General features: G+C 37.8%; 2 protein-coding genes and 1 long non-coding RNA gene across 4 annotated transcripts; 2 read left to right on the top strand and 1 right to left on the bottom strand.

The window, feature by feature from the left end:
• Positions 1-910: 910 nt before the first annotated feature.
• On the top strand, positions 911-6,204 carry LOC140150521 (uncharacterized). Its single transcript, XM_072172553.1, has 3 exons — positions 911-1,053; positions 3,080-3,186; positions 3,983-6,204. The coding sequence occupies exons 1-3, from the start codon at positions 988-990 to the stop codon at positions 4,161-4,163; spliced, it is 354 nt and encodes a 117-aa protein (XP_072028654.1). The 5' UTR covers positions 911-987; the 3' UTR covers positions 4,164-6,204.
• Positions 6,205-8,469: 2,265 nt separating this feature from the next.
• On the bottom strand, positions 8,470-13,845 carry LOC140150522 (uncharacterized). Of its 2 annotated transcripts, none has more exons than XR_011858805.1 (3): positions 13,722-13,845; positions 11,521-11,613; positions 8,470-10,241 (listed from the first exon to the last, which is right to left on the bottom strand). It is a non-coding gene; the product is annotated as an uncharacterized lncRNA (long non-coding RNA). The 2 variants fall into 2 exon arrangements; XR_011858804.1 differs by having other exon boundaries at positions 11,521-11,660; positions 13,722-13,822.
• A 5,159-nt stretch (positions 13,846-19,004) lies between these two features.
• LOC140150520 (uncharacterized) lies at positions 19,005-23,707 on the top strand. The gene is made up of 4 exons (XM_072172552.1): positions 19,005-19,225; positions 20,220-20,326; positions 21,005-21,295; positions 21,542-23,707. Exons 1-4 carry the CDS (start codon positions 19,199-19,201, stop codon positions 21,543-21,545), a joined length of 429 nt encoding a protein of 142 aa, XP_072028653.1. The 5' UTR covers positions 19,005-19,198; the 3' UTR covers positions 21,546-23,707.
• The last annotated feature ends 3,483 nt before the right edge of the window (positions 23,708-27,190 follow it).

Genomic DNA, 27,190 nt, shown 5'->3' with positions numbered 1-27,190 from the left:
CGGGCCATCAAGCCAGGGGGATTGGGCAAAATTTCCGAATTGTCTCGTTGATCCGCTACTAAAATTAATTGACCGGGCAAATGCGCGCGAAATTTGCAATTTTAACCTTAAAATACAATTACCGAAAATCCGATGGGTACAACTTGAGTCCAATCCTCGTTTACGGAGTTTATGGTAATAGGGTTTATGGTAATAGGGTATGGCAGTCTTGTAATGAGACTATAGTAAAGTTGCACCCTTTTCAATAATCGCTCCAAACCTCTTGGTCAATTTGGTCCTGGTATTTCGAACCGAGGAAAACTTGTCCCCCTGCCCCGGTTGTTACGTCTCTGGTGCCCCGCCCCCACCCACCACACCCCATACCCCTATACACATCCCGGCGCCTATTTTAATAGGTTGCCACTTAAAAATGTTGCCACTTCACTATTTCACAACACACATGATCATACAGTCATGACAGGCAGTGAAAACGTTTATTATAGTCATTTAACATTCAGGTTCCTCAGATGGTGGCAAAACAAGTACCAACAACAGTGCAAAATGTAACTTAAGAGGCATTGAAAAATGAAAACAGAGAAAAGGATAAGAAATAAGTGCCTATATGTGGCACTCTACAAACCTTTATTAACTTTGGTGGCACATTATGAGAATCACTGTGCTACATTTTTTGTATTATAATACAATTATCCTAGATATTATAGGCCTATGTATTTCGTCTAGTCAGTGTCACTTCTAATGAATTAATTTAAATTGAGTATGAACGATGACAGTGGCATTATGGGACGTACCAAGGATCCATAATGTCATAATGTTCAGTCATTAGTCAGAACAGAAAAAACTCTTCCTCCGCATCCCTATATGCATATAAAATTGTCAATATTTGGATAAAGCTCATCATAGTAGATACAGGGCCAATACAGGTAAAGACGCACTTTTCATCTGAGCTGAACCTACTATATGCGTGTATTGAAGATGACATAACACACAATGGATGAGTGTCGGAGTGACAGTGACCCTGAAGTTCCTGACTGTGATCTTAAATATATGAAGGAGGTTTGTATTCGGTGTGCATTGTGTTATTTGCATGACGTGGGGGTGAGTTGGTACGTTTGTAAATACCTCCAAATGAGGACGTACATATGGATACACACCATACAACAGAGCACACGCCTCCAACCGAGGACGTTCTCGGTTTCTTACTTTGCCAGGACAACGTAAATGATGCAAAAATGCATTTGATCCACTATTTAGGAGGGTATAGAACGAATCACGATTGGATAGTAAGTTGCTTGGTGTGTGGGGGTGTGAGGTCCACGGTGTGTGTCGATTAAGAACGGGTGTACGTGTCCTCGGTATAATTAAATCATATGCAGAATGAGGTCCTCGTTTGGAGGTATTACAAGAAGGTGTGCGTTGGTGCAAACCGTGGACGTTGATTGCCAGGATACACCATATCTACATTATAAGCCCTCATTTGGATATACTTAAATGTCTGAGACGTCCACGGTTATGCGGAAAATGTCAGTACGTCAACGTCCTCGTTTGACGGTGTGTGTATCACATGCATCCTCGTTTGCCGGTGAATACAAGTAGTGGTATTTGTGTGGGGTGTTGTGTCTAGAGGGGTGGGGTGGGTCAGGATGTGGAATGTAGGGCCTAAGTCCCGATTGAACGTGTGAGAAAAAATTCTTAATCCAAAACTTACAAAATTTCTAAGATTTTAAAGAGTTCCAACGATCCATTTTGTTCTTCAACATGCACTTTTGTATGAAATCATAAGTATAGTGTTTGGGTGGTGGGGTTGTATGTGGGGGTGTTTAGGGGTAGTGGGGTTGTAGGCAGGAGGGTTGTGTGTACGGGGTGCTCGTGTGTATGTGTTAATATTGCCAATGATATCGTAAATTGAAGGTTGAAACGATACGACATGATGCAGTCATGTCTACAGTAGAATTCACCTCGACCTTTGCAGGACTTAAACCCCATTAAAAGCTATTAAACCAAGATAACACTCATTGAAACAGCTCAACTGATTAAATCGGATCTTCTCTGGCTGTGCACATGTGTCTGTTTATATGTGCGATATATAGCAATGAGCTGCTATAATACAGCTTCAGTTGGGTAACCGATTATAAAGGAAACGTAAGGAAGTGGAGCTTTGTTCACGAAATGAGACAATGCCTGCTTTTTGTTAACCAGCATTCTTGAAAATGAGTAACATAATGATTGTTGACTTAACACGGTTTGGAAATAATTTCTTCATATTTTTGGTGTTATCTGTCGTTTACATATCCTTCCTAAAACACAAAAGTGCGACCCTTTGTCAATCACCTACAGTACCCAATTTCGGCATACTATATAAGAAACTCATCATGATGATTGCCAGAGAATAGTTGAAATGTAGCTTGTACCGTTTTTTTGTGGCATCCTTCAGAAGTGAACGGTCCGATACCAATATTTTCGGTCAAATCTCCATTCAATTAACACGGGGAGTTGGCTAGCTATGCCTTGCCCTCACTCATATTTTACAAAAGTGCGACTATTTCTGAACATCTAACCTAGCTGTAATTTTAGGTCATGTTAGAGAAATATATTTGCTAGAAGTTTGGAGAATAATTTAAATATTGGCTGGTTATTTTTCACACAGTGATGTTAACAAGGCAAGTGCCCATTCTTCCAACATACATCATTTGTAGAGGTCACGCGTCAATGGTGAGAGCACTATGTATTGTGTATAGGAAAACGGACAGTAACTGCAGTATGATATTTTGGTGTGGTCAACCGGTGTACGGAAAGTGTGCATTATAGCCTACATGTTATAGTGACCAGTAATGCGTAACGAGACTCTATCATCTGGGAGAATTATCGTTTAGGCGTTTGCCGTTGTGTGGGGTGGGTTTGGGGATAGCTTTGGACTCGGGTGGGGTTTTTATATTGTTTGTTGTGCTTTTCCCCCTTCGGATGTATATGAACGCGAAAGGTCTATATGCATAGAAACCATTATTGTATGTTTCTGGTAGGCCTATAATGAATTCCTTGAAACATAATTATTTGCCAATTATTTCTTGATTGCTTTATACAGTCTCATGTGAGTGCTCGTTGGAGAGTGTTTTTCTTGTTAACCATTTGCCTGCTGGGATTGGCCGTAATTGTTGCCAGCATTACATGCCATGTACATTGTTTTCGACCGTAAGTAATAATTTCTGGATTGGTATTTCCTGGGGGAGGGGTTAAAGGAGGCTTTTAAATGTATATTTTGGTATATCGATGGGGTGTTTTTGTTGAAAATTGGTATACTGATGGGTAGCAAAAACAGCTAAAAGTAGGAATAGAGAAAGTTAGCATCCGAGAGTCTGCATGGCACATCCCCGTACAAAATTTTTGAAGACCCACCCGGGGGGGGGGGGGCATTTTGGATTATGGACAGGTTGAATTTACTGATGGGTGTACAAAACAATTCACCGGGTAGGTGTATGCCCACCCAGTTTCCCTGTTATTTAACCCCTGGATAAAGTATTGTACCCTCTTGGTAATAATGTCTGCTAAATGATGAATGGTTAGCAACTATATAACTGTTGCGATTTGGTAGTTCACAGCATCTTGCGAATGGTAGTGAGCTTTGGCAAAATTGCATTAATCATTTCATAGCGAGTGTGTAGAAAAATTCAAATATCACAGATATAGGCCTATACCTTCGTATGTCCTGTGGTTCTTGAGTTATGTTGTAGGCCTAAAGAGAGCTGAATCAACAACACTTTTGTAAAACATACATATCTCATTCACCACAATAAATCAAGCAAGTTTTCAAAGTATATGAAAATGACCAAACAATATTAGTGCAAACACAGCTAGCTAATTCTCCCCCTCCGATTTAATTATTGTTGTTGTATTTATCGATTAATGTACTGATTTACTTATTTATTTCCTAATTGATTATTAATTAGCCTAATTAATTAACTTATTTCTCTCTATATAACCTATCCAGTGTGAAGAAACGGATCGAGTTGAATGCAAATGGAAAACTTGTATACGTACCACCTGCACCTAAAACCGTGGACCCTGATTGCACTCCGGGAACTGGTAGTAAAAAACGAAAAACCTGTTCCACGGACTCGGGTGGTGCTACGAAAACTGCTTCTAGAGGAGGCAAAGGCCGCCGCGGATAGGCCCGGCCCAAACTCATAGGCCTGCCCTATGTCAATCAGTGGACGACTGATAAAGCTATACTGACCACATTTAGCGAAGGAACATTTACAGATTTTGTACATGAGGCACAGAACACAACATCACATGACTGGTTGGTGGCAGTTGTGCATAATTTTGTGTGTGTAAAATATGTTTGAGGCGCCATTTGCCCATGCCATTTGCTAATTTCATGTATCCTCTCACTGCATTTTAGTGCAGAAATATTAAAGGAATTATTGTAATGTGTATGGACGCCGGTACGGTACGGTACTCTTTCATTATCTTTAAAGGAGTAAAATCTGATTTCACTTCATGCTTTATCCACGGCACCTTGAACAGTCAGTGATACCGAATTGATTAATTCGTATTAAACAATCCATTGATACCAATGGCTGCCATTTACTGCTTGCAGACAAAAAGTCTGGAAAGGTGACCTTCACCCGATGCCTTCACGCCTAAATAATGGCCTATTCATGACTGTGTACACTTGATGGCGCTATGTCAAACTGCTGACGAGAAGCAGGCGGCATAGGAAGCGCAACACGTGACGTACGAGGCTGGCGAAGATACAGGGCTGACAGCTCCATTCAAAATACACGGTTAGCAATTACAAATAGAAAATTAACATACTTGCAGTGTGGTACACGGTCGTACCCCGACGCTTTTAGAGTAAGATAATTTTGCTTTGACACCACATAACAAATTTAGAATTGTTTATGAAGATTTCATGATTATGTGTTAATCCAATGGCGACCTCAAAATTGGCGATATCGCTTCCATCACCGCCTGACGAGAAGCGTTTATGATGATGATGTGTACGCCATGGGTATTAAACAAAGGTGTGTGATTGCAAGAGGAGATATATAATACCTTCGCTTTCCATCAGTAAATATTTTGTAAAATTTCGTTTTTCAAACTCCATCTGAAAAAGAAAATCTCAACTATGAAGACCAAGTGCAAATGGGCTATTCCAGTTGAAATCCACACTGCCCCTGTGGAAGATATCTTCCTCAGGAGGTGTATGTTATTCAAATGTAATTGGTCAGGGTTATAATCATTTTGAAACCATACCATAGATGAACTCCTGGATGGGGCAGCATTAATTAGCATGAGGCCGCATTGATATGTAAATAGCGTATTGTTATTTAAATTTGTGCCCAGACGTATTGAGGGCGACAGTCATATTATCCAGACGGAGAATGGCTGCATATGCCGGGCATGTCAAATTGCTGAGTGAAGGCTGATATTCACCTATCTGTATAGGTAATAAGCTAGTATATTTCGTGTACCAGTTGGTTATAACAAAAAAATAGTATCATATTAAATATATTAAGTGTATAAACTTTGAAATTTACATGAATTTGAAGAGCAGAGCTTCGAAATCTAGCTAAGTCAGGTAAGGTGAAATTCTTCTGCGTGACCCCTCTGCGTGGTAGAATTATATTCATAAAACATTGAATTTAACAGATATCATGGGCAGCCAACCACGATTTATCAGCATTTAAAATATATGTTAATTAACAAAGATAAATAATAAAGAGTACAAATGGCAATTAACTAGTCAACAAGCCTGAAATCTTAAAATGTTACCACGTGATTTCCCGAACACATGATATGTCAACATGTGACCATTATTCAGATTTACCGTAAGTATTTGGAGTATGTTGCACGGCTTGCAGGCAACTGTGTATTTCTTTACCTCCGTATAAAATCAATAATTCATGCCGGGAGCCAAGTAACATTCTGTCTGCTTAGTGCTGGTGGTATTTTATTTTACTTGAGAGCATAAATAGAAATACATAAAGACGAATAAGGCGCCATGATGGAAAGCTATGGAAGGTCAGGAGCTGTCAGGTCGGGTATCAAAGGTTATTGAGGCTTCAAATACTACTTGTGTTTCACACCTTGCCTTTGTCACGTATTTCCTTCATATTATTAACCTCAAGTCCTAATTTTGACTTTGCTATTGCAAAATGTCATTTCATATCAAATTAATAGACTTTCTTTGAAAAAAAACATATCACTGGTGCCTGATGGGAATACCCGTCCGCCATTTCATTAAACTGGATCGTTTTTCGCCTGGTTTGTGCCCAGATGTATTGGGGGCGCGCTATACTCTCATTGAACAGGCAAAGTTCGCAAAACTAACAACGTTGTTATTTGCCAATATCAATTAACATTATCCAAGGGGCCGAACATGAATTATTCATAACGGATCGATAACTGGCCTCACTTTCTAGCTAGTAAACCAGCGGAATTTTTCATAGGTTTTGCGTTGCTAATAGAACAACCGTGAATTTAGTGTCACCCCCTTGACCATACTCCCTATTATGGCTTTACCCATATATTCCACAACTTCCTCTGTGGAAGACTTTAAGTTTCCATTTTAGCTTAAAAGCTAAATCTTCCACAGGGGTACAGCTCAACTGATCATACTTTTCCTACATTCGACCTTGCATGATTTTTGAGTTGACACAGTCATGAAAACAACTATAGATACTTGACAGACCATTAGTAGCCCAGTTCTGAACCTTTTCATTGATCATTCATAACAATAGGTATCTGATGGATCAGTGAAGATAAGAAGGGATTATAATATATCCGTAACCTTGATATTATAGTACATCTCGAGGAAAAAGTGCAATGGACATGTTTTCATTTTATGTTTCAAATATCCCGCGCATGAAAATTGAGTATTTAACCCAAAATGGAAAATGGAACAATTTATTGGAAATCTGTTTTAACAGATTTTTTGACATCTTTTTCTGCACTGTATTATACCTAAATTAAGAAATTTGATAAATATTCAAAGAAAATATAGGTCATCCAAAAAATGTTGATTTTTACACATTTTGGGGCAAAAAAGGAAAAATAAGCAAAAATATCAAAATCTGTTTTAACAGCTTCATTCATCAAGTCATAACAAAAGGCCTACATGCTTAATTTCTAATAAAATATTGAAATTGTGAAAAATATAGGTATTTATTGATTTAAATGTTTTTTCTTGCAAATATGCTAATTATATGCAAATTATGAAATTGCAAAATAAAGTTTCTACATAGCATACATCTTTCAAGTGTGATGTTCAAAATGACAGACATCAAAAAGAGATTCGATGAAATGTAAAGGTGTAGTAACAATTTTGGCATGGACTGTCTGGTTAGGCAAAGTACGGTAAGTTGAGCTGTAGTGTGGATTTTGTGGATTTTAAATGGAAAAGCTATCGATGCATTTTAAAATCAGTTCTATTACAATTCATTGATATTTTTCTGTTCTTTTGTTTGTGTATAATGGATTATCATCTGTCTCCTGATTGTTTTCTGTAATGGCGGCGCCCATGACCACCTGACGAATATCTAAATTCGAATTTATTAATTCAATGTTGATTGTTCACTGACTGGACTGATTTAAGCTAGGGACGGCTTCAAAAGTCGGACGCCGGTTGACCGGCGCGGCGGTTGAACCGTGTTCCATTGTTTAGAACAATAGAAACCGGGTGGAACCGGCGGGGAAACTGATGGTGTTTTGAAGCCAACCCTGATGACGAGTTTGGTTGTGGAGCTTTTACGATTTCAACAATTGGCTGACACTTACAAAATTCTATTATATTGTATTCAATCAATAATTGCAGACATACACATGTGATGAGTGCGATCTTCTTGTAGAGAAGAGCGATACGTTCAAAAATTGTATTCATCTATTGCTATGGTAGTTAATCCTCTTATTACATCACTTCTACGGCGAATAGGTAACCAGGCAACGGGATGAGATCTGGAACCTCCACCGCGCACCATTAAATGTTAGACGTTATGTTGAATTCCCTCTACTCAATTAAAGAGGTATTTGGTAATACATATTTTGTTGTAATAATCAAGTTTTTTCGCCCAACCCAAACTCCATGCTCTCCAGATGGATAATGGTGCGCCCGGGCTGATTTTATTTTTGGGAGTGCGGATTTTGAAAAAGAAGATCTTTTTTCCAAGGGGCGATTTTGTGAAAAGTGGCCCTTCTCAAAATGTTTACCTATTTGACTAAAAAAGCATTTAAAAACTGAGTTTTTCGTACCCCCCCCCCCCTGTACGGGTCTGGCATGCGCCCTTAAGTGGTGACTGGATGCTGGGCTGACTGGAAGGCTGGGCAGGTTACTTGAGGACATGGTGATGGGTCGGGACTCCCTATAGATTCTTAGATTCTCTGGGTCTCGTAGAAGAACAGAGAATTAACCCATGAATGAGCAATCCCGGTTTTAAAAAATCAATAAACAGACAGACACAAACTGTAAGCATATTTCTTACTGAATCGTTTTAATGTGGTTTATTTCAAAACAGCAAACAAAATGAAGTTTTTGTATTTAAGTGTTCCCAAGACATCGACGTAACATATTTTCATTGTTGTTTTAAAAAGATTAACAGCGACGAAAAAACAAACCTGTTCCACGGGCCCGACCAGGGGCCCGACCAACCCAGATTTTACGTTTTGAAGACTGTTGTTGTTTTACCTGAATGAAATTAAAATCTTGGTTGAAGTGGATTGAAAACAATTTCAAAATATGTTTGCACAAATATCTCAGATTTTGTTCGGATTTTCAACCTTTCTGTGATATTTTAAGGGTCATTTTGCCTTTTCCAGAAAACAGATCCATCCCGACCGACCGACCCTATTTATATACTTGAAAGGTCCTTTCTGAACGGGATTTTTTCGTCCCCTAGAGCTGAATTTATACTCATTCGCTGAGCGACGAGCGATTGGTAATTGACTAATGACGTAGCGCGCTTTTCCCAGGCCCGGATTTGTCTTTTTGGGGGCCCTGGGCCAGGCCAAACTTTGGAGGCCCCAAACGCACCGTGAGGAAGGCATGTGCACTCATGTTGCCAAGATTTTAGATTTTACTAGGACATTTGCGCGCATTTTTTTTAAATTTTATACTATTTTAGCCCGAATTGAAGCTAATTTTGCTGTATAGCAGGCCAGAGCGCGCGAAGCGCGCAAAATTTTGCAACTTTTGTAGACTATTTTGGCCCAAAACAGTGTTTTTCGGCTAAATGGAAGATGTACACTGCACATGGCAATTTTGGGGGCCCCAAAAATTTGGGGGCCCTGGGCCCGGGCCCATCTGGCCCTATGGTAAATCCGGCCCTGGCTTTTCCCAACGCAATTAACCAGAAGAGTAGTATACGGGGCTTTAGGGACATCTCAGTAATATTCATGAGGTCAAAGGTCAACCGAGGTCAAAGGTCGTTTCCGGTTCGGGTCAAAGGTCAACCGAGGTTAAAGGTAGTTTCCGGTTCGAGATGTCCCTAAAGCCCCGTATACTACTCAGAAGCGCTCTACCTCATTGCTCATTGGCTAAAAATCAATCGCTCGTCACTCACCGATGGGATAAAAAGTCAGCTTTCTGTCTCGATTCCGATGGCACAGTTCGTTAGACATGTTTTAACATGTAGTACCCTTACAAAGTTACATAATTGAGATGCAGCCCTGTCTCTCAACCTTTAGACACTCCACACGGCGCGGGTGACGACTATATATGACAATTTATAAATTTCAGAAATGTAAATTTTCATGACCATATTTGGAATCAGCATGAAAAATGCATTGAAATGAGTGCAAATAAGCCTAATATTGATTCAGTGGTTCTTAAGATATTATAGCTGTTGATATTTTTCTCAAAACTTTACAATTATGTTGAAGCCTATGGCTAGCAAATGAGAACCGCTTCTTTTCACAGTGATTTGCTTCTGCATCATGTCCAAATCAAAACAATTTTTTTGTGACAAAGTCATTATGATAAACCACCATATGAATATAATCGCAAAAACCATCACCAATGTTATGTATTGATAAAATTAATTATTCCGCTCAAGGTACTATCTTCTTGGAGTGTGGTCGTCGTCTTTATCCGCTTTTGGGCCCCCGATTTGGCCTCCTTGACCGACCGCCCCCGAGGGTTTGAATCCTATTACCGCGTTCCTCTTGCTGTGGAAGTTCTTGCGCATTTTGCTCTCTGGCATTGCTGCGAAAGTTGCGTTCCTCTTGCTGTGCAACCTGTCCGGCATCATCTGAGAAGGAAAGAAAGAAAAAAAGAAAGAAAAAAGAAAGAAAGAAAGAAAGAAAGAAAGAAAGAAAGAAAGAAAGAAAGAAAGAAAGAAAGAAAGAAAGAAAGAAAGAAAGAAAGAAAGAAAGAAAGAAAGAAAGAAAGAAAGAAAGAAAGAAAAAAGAAAGAAAGAAAGAAAGAAAGAAAGAAAGAAAGAGAGAAGAGAGAGAGAGAGAGAGAGAGAGAGAGAGAGAGAGAGAGAAGGAAAGAAAGAAAGAAAGAAATGAAAAAGGAAAATACAACAATGAAAACAAATCAATGACGTACAATTACCTAAATACGAACTATATATTTATTACACTGATTCCCCATTCACGTCGGGCCGTTGCTAGAGGGCTTTGGGGCATGGTGTTTGGCCACCTTCATCCCGCACCCCCAGATGGTGGGACTCCGAGGTTTGGGGGGCAATTATGGCATTATTTTGGCATCAATCAGATATTTGTACGTTTTGGGCGTATCCACTCCAGTGGATACGCTCTGTTTTAGTTTCACTTTTGATACGTCATGACCTATAGTATTAGATGAAATTTTCATGACGTTTTTGTCATATTATACGATGCAGTTACCATGGTTACGATGCAGGTTTTTTTTACTATAAATCACTGTTGATTGAGATTTTGATTACCGTGACAGAGACGTGAAAAGCCATGGGTCCAAAACAGAAGGCGCGAGCTTATCATGCATTACGATTCCGATTAAGTGTATATTGATAGAATTATATTGATCGTGAACCTGTGTCCTCGGTTAGATAGAATTAAATCATGCAAAATGGGATCCTCGTTTGGAGATATTTACAAACATGGGTGTGTTTGCAGTATATACAAAAAATGCGTTTTTACTCACGCTGTTAACCTTTTTAAATCGTAATATACTAAAGTGCTTCCTTATTTACTTGTTTCACAGCACACTCATTCCTATACTATATATATTGCCACTACGGATGTCAAAAATTTACAATACCCTACGTCATGAGTACTTTTCTTTGTACACCCATTTCCTTTTTTAAAGGAATTTGTATTTTTAGTATAGTATCAATGGGAAGAAACAGAGCTAGAAAGAACCATTATATTATACATTACAGATATCGGAAGTTTTATAGCGGAAATCCAGAAGGGGAATAAAACTTCGCCCTAGTTAGATGTGTTACAATTTAATTTCAGTAGGGGCCTATATAAGAGCGAGTTTAAGACTTTCTTCTTTCGAAAAATCCGTTTTTCTTTTTGAGGAAAGTGACAGCCCCTTACCTGTTATAGACTCGGCGTTGTAAACAAAGAAGAACAGCAAGCTACACACCAGGAGTACATTCACAATGCGAGCCATTACTACGGTTTTGACGGCTTTTAACACACAAATAAAATATTATATTATATTTCAAGTGTTAGATCTGAAGAAAAAAAATATGATCGAAAAAATTACCAAGAGTCAATATCTAATTTCTAGATTTGGGGGCGTTTTACATGCGACATAAAAGTGACAAGTTTGTCATAACAATTCAAAGCTAAGCATTTTAGGGTAAAATCACAGCGTAGAGTCAAAAATCGCAGCATATGCCAAAAAATCGGGATTGGTACAATACTCCCCCGAGCCGGGCCTTCTTCTCATACCTAACTTTTCATACCGGACCCCGACTTATTTTTAAAGTTTTGTTAGATATTCGCAGCGAATCCAGTTAGGCAATCAAATATTAAACAAATACCATACACATTTATTTTATTTTTGCTCGCCTCGTTCAAAGCCTCGTTCATCTGCTAACTTGGTTGAACTTGCTTGCAGCAACTGGGCTGTACGTTGAAATCAATGTTAAATTTAAATCAAAAATGTTGCTAGCCGTGAAAGGGCTAAATACTGCATGCAAAGACAATATTAAAGTTTATAATGTGATGATGCGTAGAGCTTAAGGGTCGGACCAATAAGGGAGCGTTCTTTGAAAAGTTTTTCGATTAATTCATTAATTTCTGAAAAAGTAAAAGTCTCAGTTTAACAAAAAACGTTTATAATTAAAGCCATTATTGGAGGGGAGAGGGGCTAATTATTGTACTATTATAATAGGTCTGGTATCAATGTAAACATTTGTTTCGGTGTCCCAAATTCATAGTCATTTACGCTCACGCTGTTTTAAAGCCATATTAGAATAAAGAGCCCAATATCAGCTCGAAATAGGCGGGAAAGTTAGGCTTTTACCACTACGCCGAAAAGTAGATCCACGTTATACTTTGATGAGCACGTAATCGGCGGGAATTGTTTACCATTGTGCCGACAATTAGACCCACGTTAAGAGTGTAGTGATATAGTTGCATGTCTGATCTGTATGGTGCGTGTTAATAAAGTAGACAAAGTATAGGTCTTCAAGTAATAATTTGTGATGCTTCTGACGAGATCTCACAAGGCACAGTGACATCGCCCCGATATCTTCATGGTATAAATCGCCATGGTAGGTTGAATCCACAGCCAACCATGGCCATTTTATTCGGACCTTATGAGATGTATAATTAGCGAAGTGACCTGACTAAGGCTACTGATATAGACGGTGTAATTGATTTCTCGCTGTGTGAGTAAGCTTGTATACGACATCATTGCGGTCAATGGTTACTACTCTCCACTTGAGTGAGTGCCGCTATAGCCTGCTGCGCGCTGTAGTCCATATGCATGATACAGGACCAACGCAATATAAAATTAGAGTTTTGGTCAAATTTTGAGTTCAAAGCGCACGGCCAATTTTCAAAGCGCACGTCCACGCTAACGACTATCATATCTGTTCAACACGTATTTTCAAGTGTATGAGACCACATCTGGTTTCTTGAGAAAAATTCATTTACGGGAGATATTCATCATTTTATAACCCAGTATCCGAAGATTTTCGTCTGATATCAAAATCGTGCATAGCAATTCACGTGTATCGATCCCGTGTATTCATTTTAATGTCACTGCTGCACCAAATAATTATTAGCCAGGCGATGTCGGTGTGCAAGGCCCGATAATTTTCAAAATAAAGTATATCAATCCGCGGTGTTATAAGACCCACCGATTACGAGCTGATCAAACTGTAAGATGCTGTCATTTGACCTGTCTGGCCTAGTTTGTGTGTAGACACGGGTGTAGACAAAGTATATGACTTGACTTGAATTAATAATTTCATTTGTGATGCTTCTGGCAAGAGGTCACTAGAAATAACATATTTTGATAATCCACGATGTTATAAGGCCCGCCGATTACGAGCTGATCAAAGTATAGGCCTATAATTAATTCATTATAGGCTTATTAATAAAGCTAAGTGCAATAAGAATTAAGAAACCAATCACGCACACATGCAGAAGAATCGAATAATATGACTTCACACGTACACGTGCAAACCGTCTATAATTGACCCTTAAGAATTAAGTGTTAGAATTCAACAAGTTTTACAAGTTCATACTCAAAATTATTCAATTAATTAAAAGAGACCTACCGTGGTTGTATAGAAGAATAAACTTCAGCAACGATATGTATTATACGAAGACGCTGGATGGCTACGAGTTTCTGTAACGAATCATTCTTAATCCACCAAAATATCTTTATATTTATACATGTATTGCGGACCTGATAATAGATTTTGGTGTATGCCTAATGCGTTACATGCACTTTAGCTCTGTGTGTGCATCATTAATTCTTTGCCTGCTAGGCTTAGCAATAGCATAAAAAGTCACGAGAGCTATATTAAGAACCACTGAACCAATACTAGGCTTGTTTGTACTCATTTTAATGCATTTTTCATGCTGATTCCAAATTTGTTCATGAAGATTTACAACACTGAAATTTTTCGACTTAAAAAAAATGAAAATTGTCGTCTGCAGCCTACACCCGCGTGGAGCGTTAATACGCAATATGTGCAGGGTAAAGTTAGTGCACTTTATACCCGAAAAAATATGCTATTTTTTATTAAATCAGTATAATTTTGTGCTTCGTAGAAACATTGGTATATGAAAAACACACGCGACGCGCGATGTATACGAATAAAGCACGTCTATAATGTGTAATAGATTTGAGAGTCCCATTGTACTTTCAAAGTTCGATGATTAAAATCGTTTTGTATGCAGGTGGCTGACAAAATCAACATAATCATGGTAAAAAGTACGATGATGAAATCGTCCGTTTACAGTATGTTTCAAAATAATTATATGCCGCATAAAATCGTTATCAAGCAATTTGTCCTGCGCTTTATGTAAAATGTATTTGAACAAGGGCGTAGCAAGCGTGTGGACAGGGGCCCCGAGCAGCGCAGCCACAAAAAAATGGGTCAACATTAGACAATTGAATACATGAATTCAAAACCCACCCAAGTCCATGGGAAGTGATTTTGAGAAAAAACTTGTGTATCATTTTAATTCCTTCAGTTAGATTTACCTGGTCAATATGGTAAGTTTTACATGCAAAAGAGTAGGTTAAACTGTATTAGGTATGACGATTAGCATTTCAGGGACTTCGTGGGGTTCATTTTAAATGCTGGACTTGGGTGGTTTTTTGAATCATATACAAAGACAATAATGTTGGAATGAGATTACCACTAGTAAGATAATACACAATAAAGCACACAGGTATGTATAATGTTGATAAGCATTCTGCCATGTAATATACGGTAAACCACACACTTTCCTTGATTAAACCAAGTCACTCTCCAGTAATGAATGTGTTACAAGTGGACTTTTATACATACTGGATTTCAATCAATGTGTTACAAGACTCAAATCATGGACTTTGGTGGTTCTTTCATGCATGCTATTTTTCACATGCTCAATAGACAATTTGAGTTGTTCTTTCATGACAGGCCTATGTATAGCAACAATTTCCCATGCTTAACTCAATTTGGCCAAAGTATGGACTTGGGTGGGTTTTGTATTCATATATTCAATTATCATGATTATAATTTGTGTGCATTGCTTGTAGATGGTGCACAATAGTACATGTTGTCCCAATCTGTCTGTTTACGCTGCAATACACGTACTTTAATTATATAAACACGCGTTGAAAATGTTTTGCTTTTTAGAAAATAAAAAGTAAAAAAATAAATGGGTCAACAATTCACAACTTCCGAAACCTGGCCCGAGCAAAAGTATGGGTTATAGCACAGATATTGGAACACATATATGTGGTTTAGGGACAGGGCTGAAGGACATGTTAAAAGGGGCCCAGTAGCCCTACTGCTTCTTGTCCATGGGCCCCAAGGCTCTTGCTACGTCCCTACGGTTACTTGATTTTGATTTTCGCGTTCAATAATACGAGTAGGGCGGCCTATGATACTCTGCTGAATATTTGGCACCGCGTATTTGTCTACATTTGTCTATAGTATATACTTTAAATTGATAATACCATACGTGTTTGCATTGTTTATTATTTATTGAAAATGAAATCATGATATGTTCCAGACTACACATGATGAGCCGCATATTACACAATAATATTTCCAATAAATTCATTATCGTGTTATGTTAGCATTCACATAACACAACAATGAATTTATTAGTACAACATAAGTTCAGTCATTATTCAGGAGCTTCAGAAATGCATTCATCAAAAGTGCTCTAACTTCTTGATTATTCATGCAAGATACGTATAAGTTTTTTGGAATGGAAATTAGTCAAGTAAAAACACACATTTTGGGGAAAATCACTAAAAACACATATTTTTGTCGCGGGGCGGGGCCGGGCGTGTGGTTGCGTGTGGTTGCTCATATTGTATGCGTCATTCGTGTGCGCGTTTGTATGGGCGTGTGTGGCATGTGCGAGGGGGTGGTGTTGCTCGTTACAAATCCCGATCCCGAGTTAAAATCTTGGAATAGGGCCTAATGTGTAACTTCAGATTCACATCAATGATTTTGGTAGAAAGTCCGGCGTAAGGAAAGCCTACATGCAGGAAAGACTGCATAGTGGTATATGTGATCACATATAAAGTCTGCACAAAAAGAAACTCAGCTGTTATAAACACGCCTAGGCCTATAGCTTCAGAACTAATAATTGTTTTCACATTATTTCAACATAAAAAGAAGGATGGTTTATTTACGCGCATTTTGATACCCAATTTGTCCAATTTTGTTCAATATTAACAATACAGCAGTGTTTTGGAAGAAAAATAGCCGAATTTAAAAGTTGCAGCTATTTGTATTGATTTGAAGTAAGCGTGAAGATAATGGCGGGCTTTACGTGCAACCGTGCTGGCATAATAACCATTGATCGCTGTGAACTGCTACTTTTAAATTCTGGTATTTTTCTTTAAAAACACTACTGTGTTGTTAATATTGAACAACATTTGACAAATGTGGTATCAAAATGCGTGTAAATAATTCATTCTTCTCTCTATGTTGAAATATTGTGAAAATAATTATTAGTTCTGAAACTGTAGTCGTGTTTATAACAGCTGAGTTTCTTTTTGTGCAGACTTAGATAAGCTGAAATAACTAGCGATTGTGATCTGACCAAATGAGACGGCTCGTTTGTTTTTCCTTTTTAAAACTAACGAATCAGTTTATTTGTCAATAATCAGTCGCTAGTCGCTCGTATGACTTAACGGTATGTGATATCCGATGAATACCATACCGAACAATAATGTTTGTTCATTTCGGGGACAATATTAATGTTCGTCGAGTCACATGATCCTGGAGAGGCACCTGCACCAGGATCTGTAACTGTGCTCGAGCAAAATCACATTATGTAGATGACATCTAAGGTAGGCGGTGTTACGTTCAGGCATTGTTCTCAGAACATTGATGTACATGCATAGTGCAGTTTTGTCCACGGCAAATTCACCGTGACCTTTTCAGCCGATGATAAACCCGCTTAGTGAAGATTAAACCGAGATATGCAGTACCAGCTTCTCTGGCAGTACTAATCCATTATAGTAATCGATTGTCCAATGCAAATTTCTTACCACGTGATAATATTAATCCAATGAGCTATCGAATTGTCCGCTACGGTCAACTAATCCAATCGATAATGACGCTATTGACATGTACGGGCGGAGCTCCACTGACTGAGTTTTGGGGTATTTTTCACTGGTTTGCTATCATTTACTCATCAAGGCGGTCCACCGTTATTATAAGGACTATGCTAATAATTTAAAGATTGATATGTAGAGAATAAACCATGCTTGATTGAAGCAAAATGTGCATTGGATTGACACGGGAGTTTGGATAAGATTGTAATTTCCTTTCTCATACAAATGTATGGTCCCCCGTTATTAAAGCTTGTACCGGGTTAAAAATTCCGATTTTGAAAAGAATAAGTAATTGAAACATAAAGCAAGTACTAAATCATAGCTTTTATACATTTTGATATATGACGCTAACTAGTTCATCTCCTATATCTACAACACAGCGCTACCAGTACGGGTCAATTGCCTATTGTGAGTGCCCCTGTGTTGTGTGCATACATGAAGTTAACAATAACTGCATGATGGACAGAGTAAACTATCCTTGTCGGGACTGACTGCGAAGTCGTTGTCATTTACTATAGGCCTACACGTTTGCAAAACGTAAGGTTCTCCACAAACATTTAACCCGGCGTCAAAGACCCTATAATCAAAATGCTCACCAACCGCAGTTAAAATATAATATTTTGTTTTGTCAAATCAACATTTCAAATTAATAATTTGCTATACACATTTGACCCAATATATGCTCACAAACCACACAGTTTTGTCAAATCAACATAAATTAATAATGGGTGAAACTGGACAAAAATGAATCCAATGCATTAGTCTATTTACCATGATCACGCGGGTACCTCATTTAAACCGTGGTTAAAAGCGGAAGACAAGTTTCCAATTTTCCTTAAAAATTTTTAAAAAAATCAGAATTGTATATTTTTATGAACATATTTGGAATCAGCATGAAAAATGCATTAAAATGAGTACAAACAAGCCTAGTATTGGGTCAGTAGTTCTTGAGATAGCTCGTGATATTTTGAGAAAACTTGGGACTTTTTATGTTGAGTTGAAACCTATGAGTATATATGGTAAGCAGGCAGAGCATTAAGCCCACATTGCGCTCTAATCCGCCCATCTATCGTATATTAAAACACGTATGGATTGATTGTTCAAGGGTAGGAATACTAATTTAATTATCGTGTCCGGTTCATTGAAACATAACTGCTTGGTAGTGGTAGAGGCAATGATGAATAATAGAAATATAAAGCAATTACTTTCACATGATGAGTCAAAAGTGACATTATAAAATCACTATGAGTGAAATAATCTCATATTAATTACACAATTCGTTGGCCTACCATTTAAACCATCAGAACCAAATTTGACATCAAGTTCTGGAGAATGAGTTTTTGTACCCAATGTAACCAGAGGTCAATTTATGAGCGTAACAACATATTGGGGTTAATGAACTGCGTACTGTTAAATGAGTATACTTCTTTAGTAAATTATGAAAGCAAATCATTCCAATGCATGGGTTGCATGTCTGCTCAATTAAGCCTGGATCTGGAACCATGGTATTAATGCTCTGCATGCGAGTATATAGGCTTCAACATAAAAAGTCCCAAGTTTTGAGATATTTTCTCAAAATATCAAGAGCTACCTTAAGAACCACTGAACCAATACTAGGCTTGTTTGTACTCATTTTGATGCATTTTTCATGCCGATTCCAAATATGGCCACGTAAATGTACAATTATGCAATTTTTGAATTTGTAACAAAAAACGCCCGCGTATATAGAGTTATAAGCCTGGATCTGGAACCATGATATTAAATTGCCAATATCATAGATGTGATGTAAAGCTTGCTCGTCCAGTCTTATTAGATTGAACTCGACATTGGTTCGTTTATGCCCGCGGTTTATACCTTATTATTTAGCCGCATTTGTGTCCATGACTACTTGGTGAATTGCCTTTATGGAGTTCTGTATGGAGGTGTTTAGGCGGGTGTTTAGGATTCACGTATAACATCATGGCCAAGGATAAAAACGAAAAGGAGGTACGTAACCTACTATAATAATATTAATATTACAATAGAGTTCTTGTTAGTTGCAAATCGGAAGAATGTTGATAAATGCAACACGTAACATATTTTTGGCAAGTGGTTAACGAATGCGACTGAGTGAAAGGCCCTCTGAAAGGGCGTTTTACATGTGGTGAGATAATGACTGGGCTTGCGTATTAATCCAAAATTTAATTTATCTTTTTTTTTAATTTTAAATATATTCTATCAAAATAATCACTTTCTGACAAGGTTGTCACCAGTGTTAAATTTTAGCGGGACGAGTATATTATGTTCCGGTTATATTGGGACAACTGAACTTCAGACTATTACGCTAAAGTCAGTGAACAGTGAGTCAGTCAGTGAGTTTCTTTCACGTTTATACCTCGTTATTTCTGCTTACGCGTTTCTGCCGTATTAATCAATCATGAAAATAACGAGTAACGGTATAAAAAAAAGCTTTTAAAAATGTGTTGATACTTACCCGCACTTAGAATTTAATCAATTACGCGCCTAAAAAACCTGGTTTTATACCAAAGAAAAAGTTAACGCATTTGGGACTTACTGGTGTCTTTGGTCTACCTTACGCTTATTAAGTATTATGTTGTGATTATATTGTGTTAGTGTAAGATTACATTAGCTTTAATGGTTATGTATTGTTACGTTAAGTTGCGTAACAGTTGCGGTATACGTTACGATATATTAGAGAGATTGCGATTTCAAAACGTACGTATAATCGAACGTACGTGGAATCTATTCAAAACCACGTAATTTCGATACGTTTGGAAATCGCAATCTCTCTATTCTGCGTTATATTATACGTTACGTTACGCTATACGTTACGTATAATATTATACAATATTCTATCATGTTATGCTCTATTACGTCACATTACGTTGCGTTAATATGTTGTACGTGTTTGTTTATGTTTTGTTCTATATCATGTAAGCCCATTAATATACGCACATGCATATTATGCTTTTTACTGCAGTCACACATTGGCTTACGATGGCGATTATGTCTGCTTCTTGTAGTATGTTTGCTTGGAGTGGCTGTGATAGTGGCCAGTATCGCATGTCATATATTATGTCCACGCCCGTAAGTATAATACAGTGTTTTTCTTGAAATGACTGTGATTGTGGCCAGTATCGCATGTCATATATGCCCACCAAAAAAGTCCCTTTGGCTATAGCCTACGTCCCTTTAGCCTACATTTTCAAACAAAAATCATTATGATCACCGTGTGCATTCATTGTCTTCAGTGGAGATTCGTTTGATAGCTTTTGATTCGGCCACCTTAAGCGGAATGAATTTCAAAAAGTTTCTAAATTATTTACAAAAATTTTGTGTCATTAGGGGGCCTATAATTAGTCCTACTTTTGTAGCATAACTTTGTAGGCTATGTAATACATAAAGATATACTGATGTGCTGTATTATTCACGGGATTATTCATCTTGCTATAGCGAAATAAAACTGAACTGAACAGTATATGCATTATGTTGTATATGTGACGTACATATACCCTTAAACAATTTGTCATATTTTACCAAAACCAGTATATCCTGAAAAGGTGGCTCCATTGCATACCGTTATGTTTTATTTTTTTCTCCACATCAAGTTGGTGTACCTTGCTCTCTTTACAGTTGTTCACATATATGTTAGGTACCCACTTATATCATTTAAAGATCCTTGATGTTTTTTGTGCCCTCTTCCGTTGGATTCATCATTACCTACTTTTGTTTGTTTGTAATAATTATTTCTGTTTCTTCCCAAAGGCCAAAAGAAATCATATATCAAGTGGGTAATACCCTATATAGAAAAGAAATCAAGCCGCATGTCGTGACCACCCAAGCCCCACCGAAGACCGTAACACCGTGTTCTGAAACCGAGGCTAGCAAAAAAGGCAAACATGGTAGTCGAACGAATCCCGACTGCAATCCTACGCGGAGGAGGGGAACCAGCAAAACTGATCGAAGACGAGGCAGAAGATCATTGGATTTTCTTTTTGGCGGGAAAATTCGGAAATCAGACGATCTATCATTATTAGATATTGTGCGGTCGCCAAGGTAAGAGACTTTGAAAAAGACCCATGAAAAGCCGTTTAAATCAGAATCGGTGTTTGGCACCGATTAACTCCTCCCATTTGAACTAAGATTTTCACACTGGTGACTAAATTCTCCACAATATTAAATGAACAAGGATCAAGGTAAAAGATTCACCATATTTTATTTTAAACTTACATCAGTTCTGTTTTTAATGGCGTGTCACTATGATGCATGTTATGATGTTTTCTTTGTTTTGACCACTTGCAGGTGATACTGGTGATCAGATGAAACTTATAGATCCTCAAAAACGACAAACCTCTTGAAAGTAGCTGGAATATAATCATGATATCGTCATGACTTTGGCATATTACCTAATAACAAATTAAATTACTATAAACCGTCGCTATATCTAACGTGTGAAGTGCTTTAAAATGCGACTCGCCGAGCGCGAGTAGCGACCGATTAGATAAACACAGTTTTCCACTGACTGTAAAAGACAGGACCAGGAGGTCGGATGCGATATCGCCATTTTTGACGTCGACATTGGATTAGCACATCATCATGTTGCGACCAAGTAAACACAGCCACTGACTGTAAAAGAAAATCAACGACGCCCTCTGTAGACAGAGAATACAAAGGGGGCGGACGTGGACGATTGGATGTTATTCGGCAATATGCAGTAATAGAGACGATGTGTTAAAGAAATGTCGCTGAAAGTGAAATGAGTTAGGCACCTTTACATTTTGCAAGAGCTTAAAGTCATATTCCATGGTAGAGTTTCTTATTCTTTTCTCGCTCAAACTTGTGAATTTTAGCAGTGCTGAGGCCATAGTGGTCGTATTTATAAGGCTTTAATAGTTGCAACTTGAACATCCCCTTAAAAGTTAAGACTTGCCGAAGGTGAACATGGCCTATGTGTTTGCACTCAAATATTGAGACAAATAAAGCTGACACACAAGAAGAATGGTATGGGTTCTACATAGAAACCACACCCTTTTCTTATGTCAGCTTTATATAAAGTAGATCCCAAGGCTTGATATAAGGCGTGTCCTTTTCGCCCCATGTGCATGATTTATCTCGTGAGGGGGAAACGCCCACAACTTTCGTTTGATATATTGTTGGCCTTATCTCAAGAACCGCAAGACCTATGGAAATATACATGCGATTATTAGCTTCTTTGACTCATTTCCTATAAGGTAAGGTACGAAGTCACGCCGGAGTAATGCTTACGTGCCCAAGTGCCCATCTCTTTTGGACCAGACTCCCCTGAATTCACTCCCTCACGATCCCGCACAACTAAATACGCTGGTGCCCATACACCTTGGTGGAGACACAATAGAGGTTGAAAGCCTTGGGCCATAACACGTTAGCACCACCGCCGGGATTCGAACCCACAACCTTTTGGTCCACAGTACCCCCTATAACATGGATGTATAAGTGGACATACGTACATTGCAGTTTTTCATCAGTTATATATAGCTAAACCTGGACTCGTCTATAAAGTTCCCAAGCGAAATCTTAATTAACTAGACTCAATTTTCCACATTTTGGACTAAAATGGACTTTTTGGTCTTTAAAACTAGTCTATTAACACTGTAAACACCAACTAATATATTGCATTTAAAGTCCACACTAACCCTCAGGAATATTTAGCTAAAATCTTCCACAGTGGGAATAATAGTTTCGAATAGAGACCGTAACTTTCATATGAAATACTCACTCCTGTTGTAGAAGATATCGGTAAAGTCATAATATATAGGAGGAGTATGGATTTCAAAATGATTAACATTGACCAATTACATTTGAAAAACTTACTCCCCTGTGCAACATTATTTCCAAAATCTTCGACAGAGGTAGTAAGGATAACAACTGGAATAGCCCATTGTTTTTCTCACACACCACAATTTATACCTTTATGAATGTTGTTTCTTTGTTTTAATGTTTATTGTAAATATTGTAATAAATATGAGTACATTTAGGCCTATATGAATAATTCTCACCGAAAATTTAAGATACTATAAAGACATTTTCGAAGAATTCGAACAATTGCATTTAATCATGAATCTTCATCGATTGTTTGTCAGTTTTGCAAATAAGGTAAAGGTAAAGGAGACGATCCTGTATAAACAGTGATTAGGAGTGCCCATCTCTCTTTCATTGGCGATTGAGCCAGACTCCTCCATGTAATGTTGCTATTGGGGGATCGTTACACCTCCGCTACAGCGAGTCTGCAGTACTTTCCCAGCATTTAAGAATGCCGGTACCCATTTATACACCTAGGTGGAGAGGAGTAGTGGAGATAAAGTGCCTTACCCAAAGGCACAACACGATGGCGCACACCGACATCGCCTGGCTAATAATTATTTGATGCAGCAGAGATATTAAAATAAATACACGGGATCGATACACGTGAATTGCTATGCACGATTTTGATATCAGACGAAAATGTGTGGTCTCATACACTTGAAAATACGTTTTGAACAGATATGATAGTCGTTAGTTTGCGCTTTGAAGAAAGGCCATGCGTCTTGAACTCAAAATCTGACCAAAATTCTAATTTTATATTGCGTTGGTCCTGTATATAGCTGCACTCACTACAGTGGAGGCAGTATGACCTTTTGACCGCAATGTCGTAAACAAGCTTACTCACACAGCGAGAAATCAATTACCCCGCTATTGTCAGTAGCCTTAGTCAGGTCACTTGGCTACTGCGTCTCATATTAAAGGGGGATGACACTGTGTGGCGTACACTATGACTTTGAATGTCAATTGCCATAATTGTGAATCACATCAAACCGCTTTTCCATCTGTCACTTGGTATTGGTATAAGCGGTAGATATCTAATTTCGTCCGCAAGTTGTGGTCCAGGACCATCATTCTAAAACATAAAGGCCGCAAGCCCGGTAGGGCTGAGGCCGTTAACTTCCATAATGAAGACTTGCAACTAAATGGTGTTCCAATTACATAAGAGCCCTCAAGACACATCCTAAACATAAGGCCGCAAGGCTGAGGCCACTGACTTCCATAGTAAAGAAGTGCAACTAAATTGTGAGCCTGGACCACAAATTGCGGACGGAATCAGATTTTAGTTGGTAAATGATATTCCACATGAAGCCAGGGCGTAAGTAACGAAACGGTTTTTATTTCATTTCTTGATTAATAAAATGGAAAAGGAACAACATCGATCGATACATTATTAGTTTGTTGTCCTATATTGTTTTAAATTGCATTTTTTTGTAATTTAAATAAATTAGTAAATTAATTAATTAATCAATAAATAGAAAAATGAATAAATAAAATGCAGATTAATCAACTATAATGATTGAATGAATCAGTTAATTCTATAATTCATGCATTCATTCATTCATTCAAGAAATTATGTATGTATGTGTGTATGTATGTGATAGGGGTGGGGGTGTGTGGGGTGGTATATAGGGGTGTCTGTCTACGTTCGCAAATGGCCAAATGTGGAGCTTTCTGGACCGAAAAAGCATAAAAAACTTAGTTTATTTTCACCCACACTCGCAAAGAGGACCTTTTTTGGCCTTTGGCAATTTGCAGCCTCACCCCCCCCTGCACCGCACCCTGTCTAGTCCACTGCGTGTGCCTTCCAGGAAGTAAAATCAAATTTTATGAATTTCTCAAAAACTGCTCATCTTGCAGGAATCTATTATGCCAGTTGGATTTCTTGCGTAAATTCCTTTATGAAAATGTTTATTTTCATATAAAAGTAATATCTGAAGGAAGGTCTATAAATAGATGACTCATGCTATCTACGGTAGATACCCAGCAAACACAAAACGTTTTCGACATCATTCGCAAAAGGTTATAAAAGGTTGTCAGAAAACGTTTAAATGTCGGGTTATATAAAGGGTATATTAAGAGTATAAAACATTTTCATAACCTTAAAAAACATTTTTTGATAATCTACTGCTCAGCAAACAAAAATGTTTTACAGAAAACGTTTAAATGTCGGGTTATATAAAGGGTATAAAAACGTTTTAATAACATTCCAAAAACATTCTTGAAAATCTTGATTCATAACATTCTAAACAGAATGTTATGCTGGGGTTGAAAACATATTTTGCGAAAAATGTTTGCCCAAAATATTTTCAATAACGTTTTAAAAACGTTTTCATGACCTTTATATAACCCGACCTGAAAAAACATTTTAAGAACATTTCTGTGTTTGCTGGATTCAAATATTTTAACATAATGTTATTTAAGTATTAACACAATATTTGGCAAAAATGTTTGCAAAAATAGTTTACAATAACATTTTATGAAAACATTAAAAAAAATTGTTGTAGTGTGTTTTCATACAAAACGTTTTAAAACGTTATCATGACCTTAATATAACCCGACATTTTAATGTTATTAAAACGTTTTTACCTAAACCAAAAGCCAAAATATAACTTATTTAAAATGTTTTTAAAACGTTTTTGTGTTTGCTGGGTAGCAAAGGACTGTCGATCCGGGTATCGAGGGTATTGCACAATTATTGTTGAACCCTGGAACAATTTTGTTCATTTACTTGCGTGTCTTCTCTACCTCTTTTTTTATTAATTAATTTTTATTTTCACATTGTTTTTCCTAGGGCTGCAAATCAAATATAAACTTCAGTGAATAGATTCATCAGGTTTGTACTTCAAATCAAATTAGTAATTTTGCTTGTCAAAACCAGTAAGTTTTTACTTACTAATATTTCGTCCATCTCGTCGGAGGACTTCATCAGATGTGAGCATCTGATCCACTTTCCCGGGAAACTGGCTTCCGGTTTTGAGTAGTCTTACTTCCAGTCTTCAAAAGTGGGTCAAATACGTGACTTAGGAAATAAGTGCCCTCCTCTCTGTTCATGGTCTTTGTCCCCCTCTTTCTGATCTCCATCGCTTCTCGTACTTCTCTAGACTTTCTGACATGTTCCTTGCCAAGTATCTTGGAATCCTCCCAATTGACGACATGATTTGCCCTTGCGACATGGTCGGATATGGCCGACTTTGTTTGCTCTTGCTCGGATGCCCTACGTTCTGACCGTGTGAACTTTTTCTCGTTGGCTTTCTTGACTTCCGCTTGGTGTTCCGCGAGCCTAATCCCAAACAGACGAGACGTCTCGCCAACATAACTGAGATCGCAATTTTGGCAGCCGATCTCGTAAATGCAATTGCCTGTTTTCAGCTTGTCTCTTTTGTCTTTGGGGTGGACCAGGATTTTTTGAGGGTTTGATGTGGTTTCATAGCGGTGTCGACTTTGTGCTTTTTGAAAATTCTTTGAACTCGTTCAGAAATTCCATTCACATAAGGGAGCACTAGGGAAGTAAGACTACTCAAAACCGGAAGCCAGTTTCCCGGGAAAGTGGATCAGATGCTCACATCTGATGAAGTCCTCCGACGAGATGGACGAAATATTAGTAAGTAAAAACTTACTGGTTTTGACAAGCAAAATTACTAATTTGATTTAAATATAAACTTACTTATTTTCCAAGGCAGCAACTTACTTCGCATTTTCAATCATAGAAATTTAGTTTTAAATGGTTTTTTTTTCTGCAACATGTACGCAACATCCTCCATTAATAATTAAGCATGTTTTTAATTAATGTTAAAGAGACAGATAACATTGATTAATGTTTGTTTCACTCTCGCATTGACAGCCAGTCAGTCAAATATGCCACATATAAATTTCACTGTGGATAGACGTGTTTATAATATCATTGTTTCCTTTTAAATCGTTTGTATCATTCATTATTTCTTGACGTCATCATGGGAGCTGGAGAAGGAGGCGGAGGAGAGGTACGTATAATTTAACGATACTTATGCTGTGTTTTTTTTAATTTTCCAGTTACATTATTTCACTTTTCATGATGCTTTCTACCTTACATGGAGGCCTATATCACAAATAACGGAATCCAGAGTCAAAGCA

This window comes from Amphiura filiformis, chromosome 4 (assembly GCF_039555335.1).
Source record: "Amphiura filiformis chromosome 4, Afil_fr2py, whole genome shotgun sequence".
NCBI lineage: Eukaryota > Metazoa > Echinodermata > Ophiuroidea > Amphilepidida > Amphiuridae > Amphiura > Amphiura filiformis.
Note: the sequence above shows the minus strand (reverse complement) of the source record. Positions and strands in the feature narration are given on the sequence as shown.

Bases quoted from the DNA above. Each gene is read 5' to 3' on its own strand.
- LOC140150521 (XM_072172553.1), top strand. From the start codon at position 988: ATGGATGAGTGTCGGAGTGACAGTGACCCTGAAGTTCCTGACTGTGAT. The intron at 1,054-3,079 runs GTTTGTATTCGG...TGCTTTATACAG, and splicing joins ATCTTAAATATATGAAGGAG to TCTCATGTGAGTGCTCGTTG. The intron at 3,187-3,982 runs GTAAGTAATAAT...TAACCTATCCAG, and splicing joins CATGTACATTGTTTTCGACC to TGTGAAGAAACGGATCGAGT.
- LOC140150520 (XM_072172552.1), top strand. From the start codon at position 19,199: ATGGCCAAGGATAAAAACGAAAAGGAG. The intron at 19,226-20,219 runs GTACGTAACCTA...TTTTTACTGCAG, and splicing joins AGGATAAAAACGAAAAGGAG to TCACACATTGGCTTACGATG. The intron at 20,327-21,004 runs GTAAGTATAATA...TTCTTCCCAAAG, and splicing joins CATATATTATGTCCACGCCC to GCCAAAAGAAATCATATATC.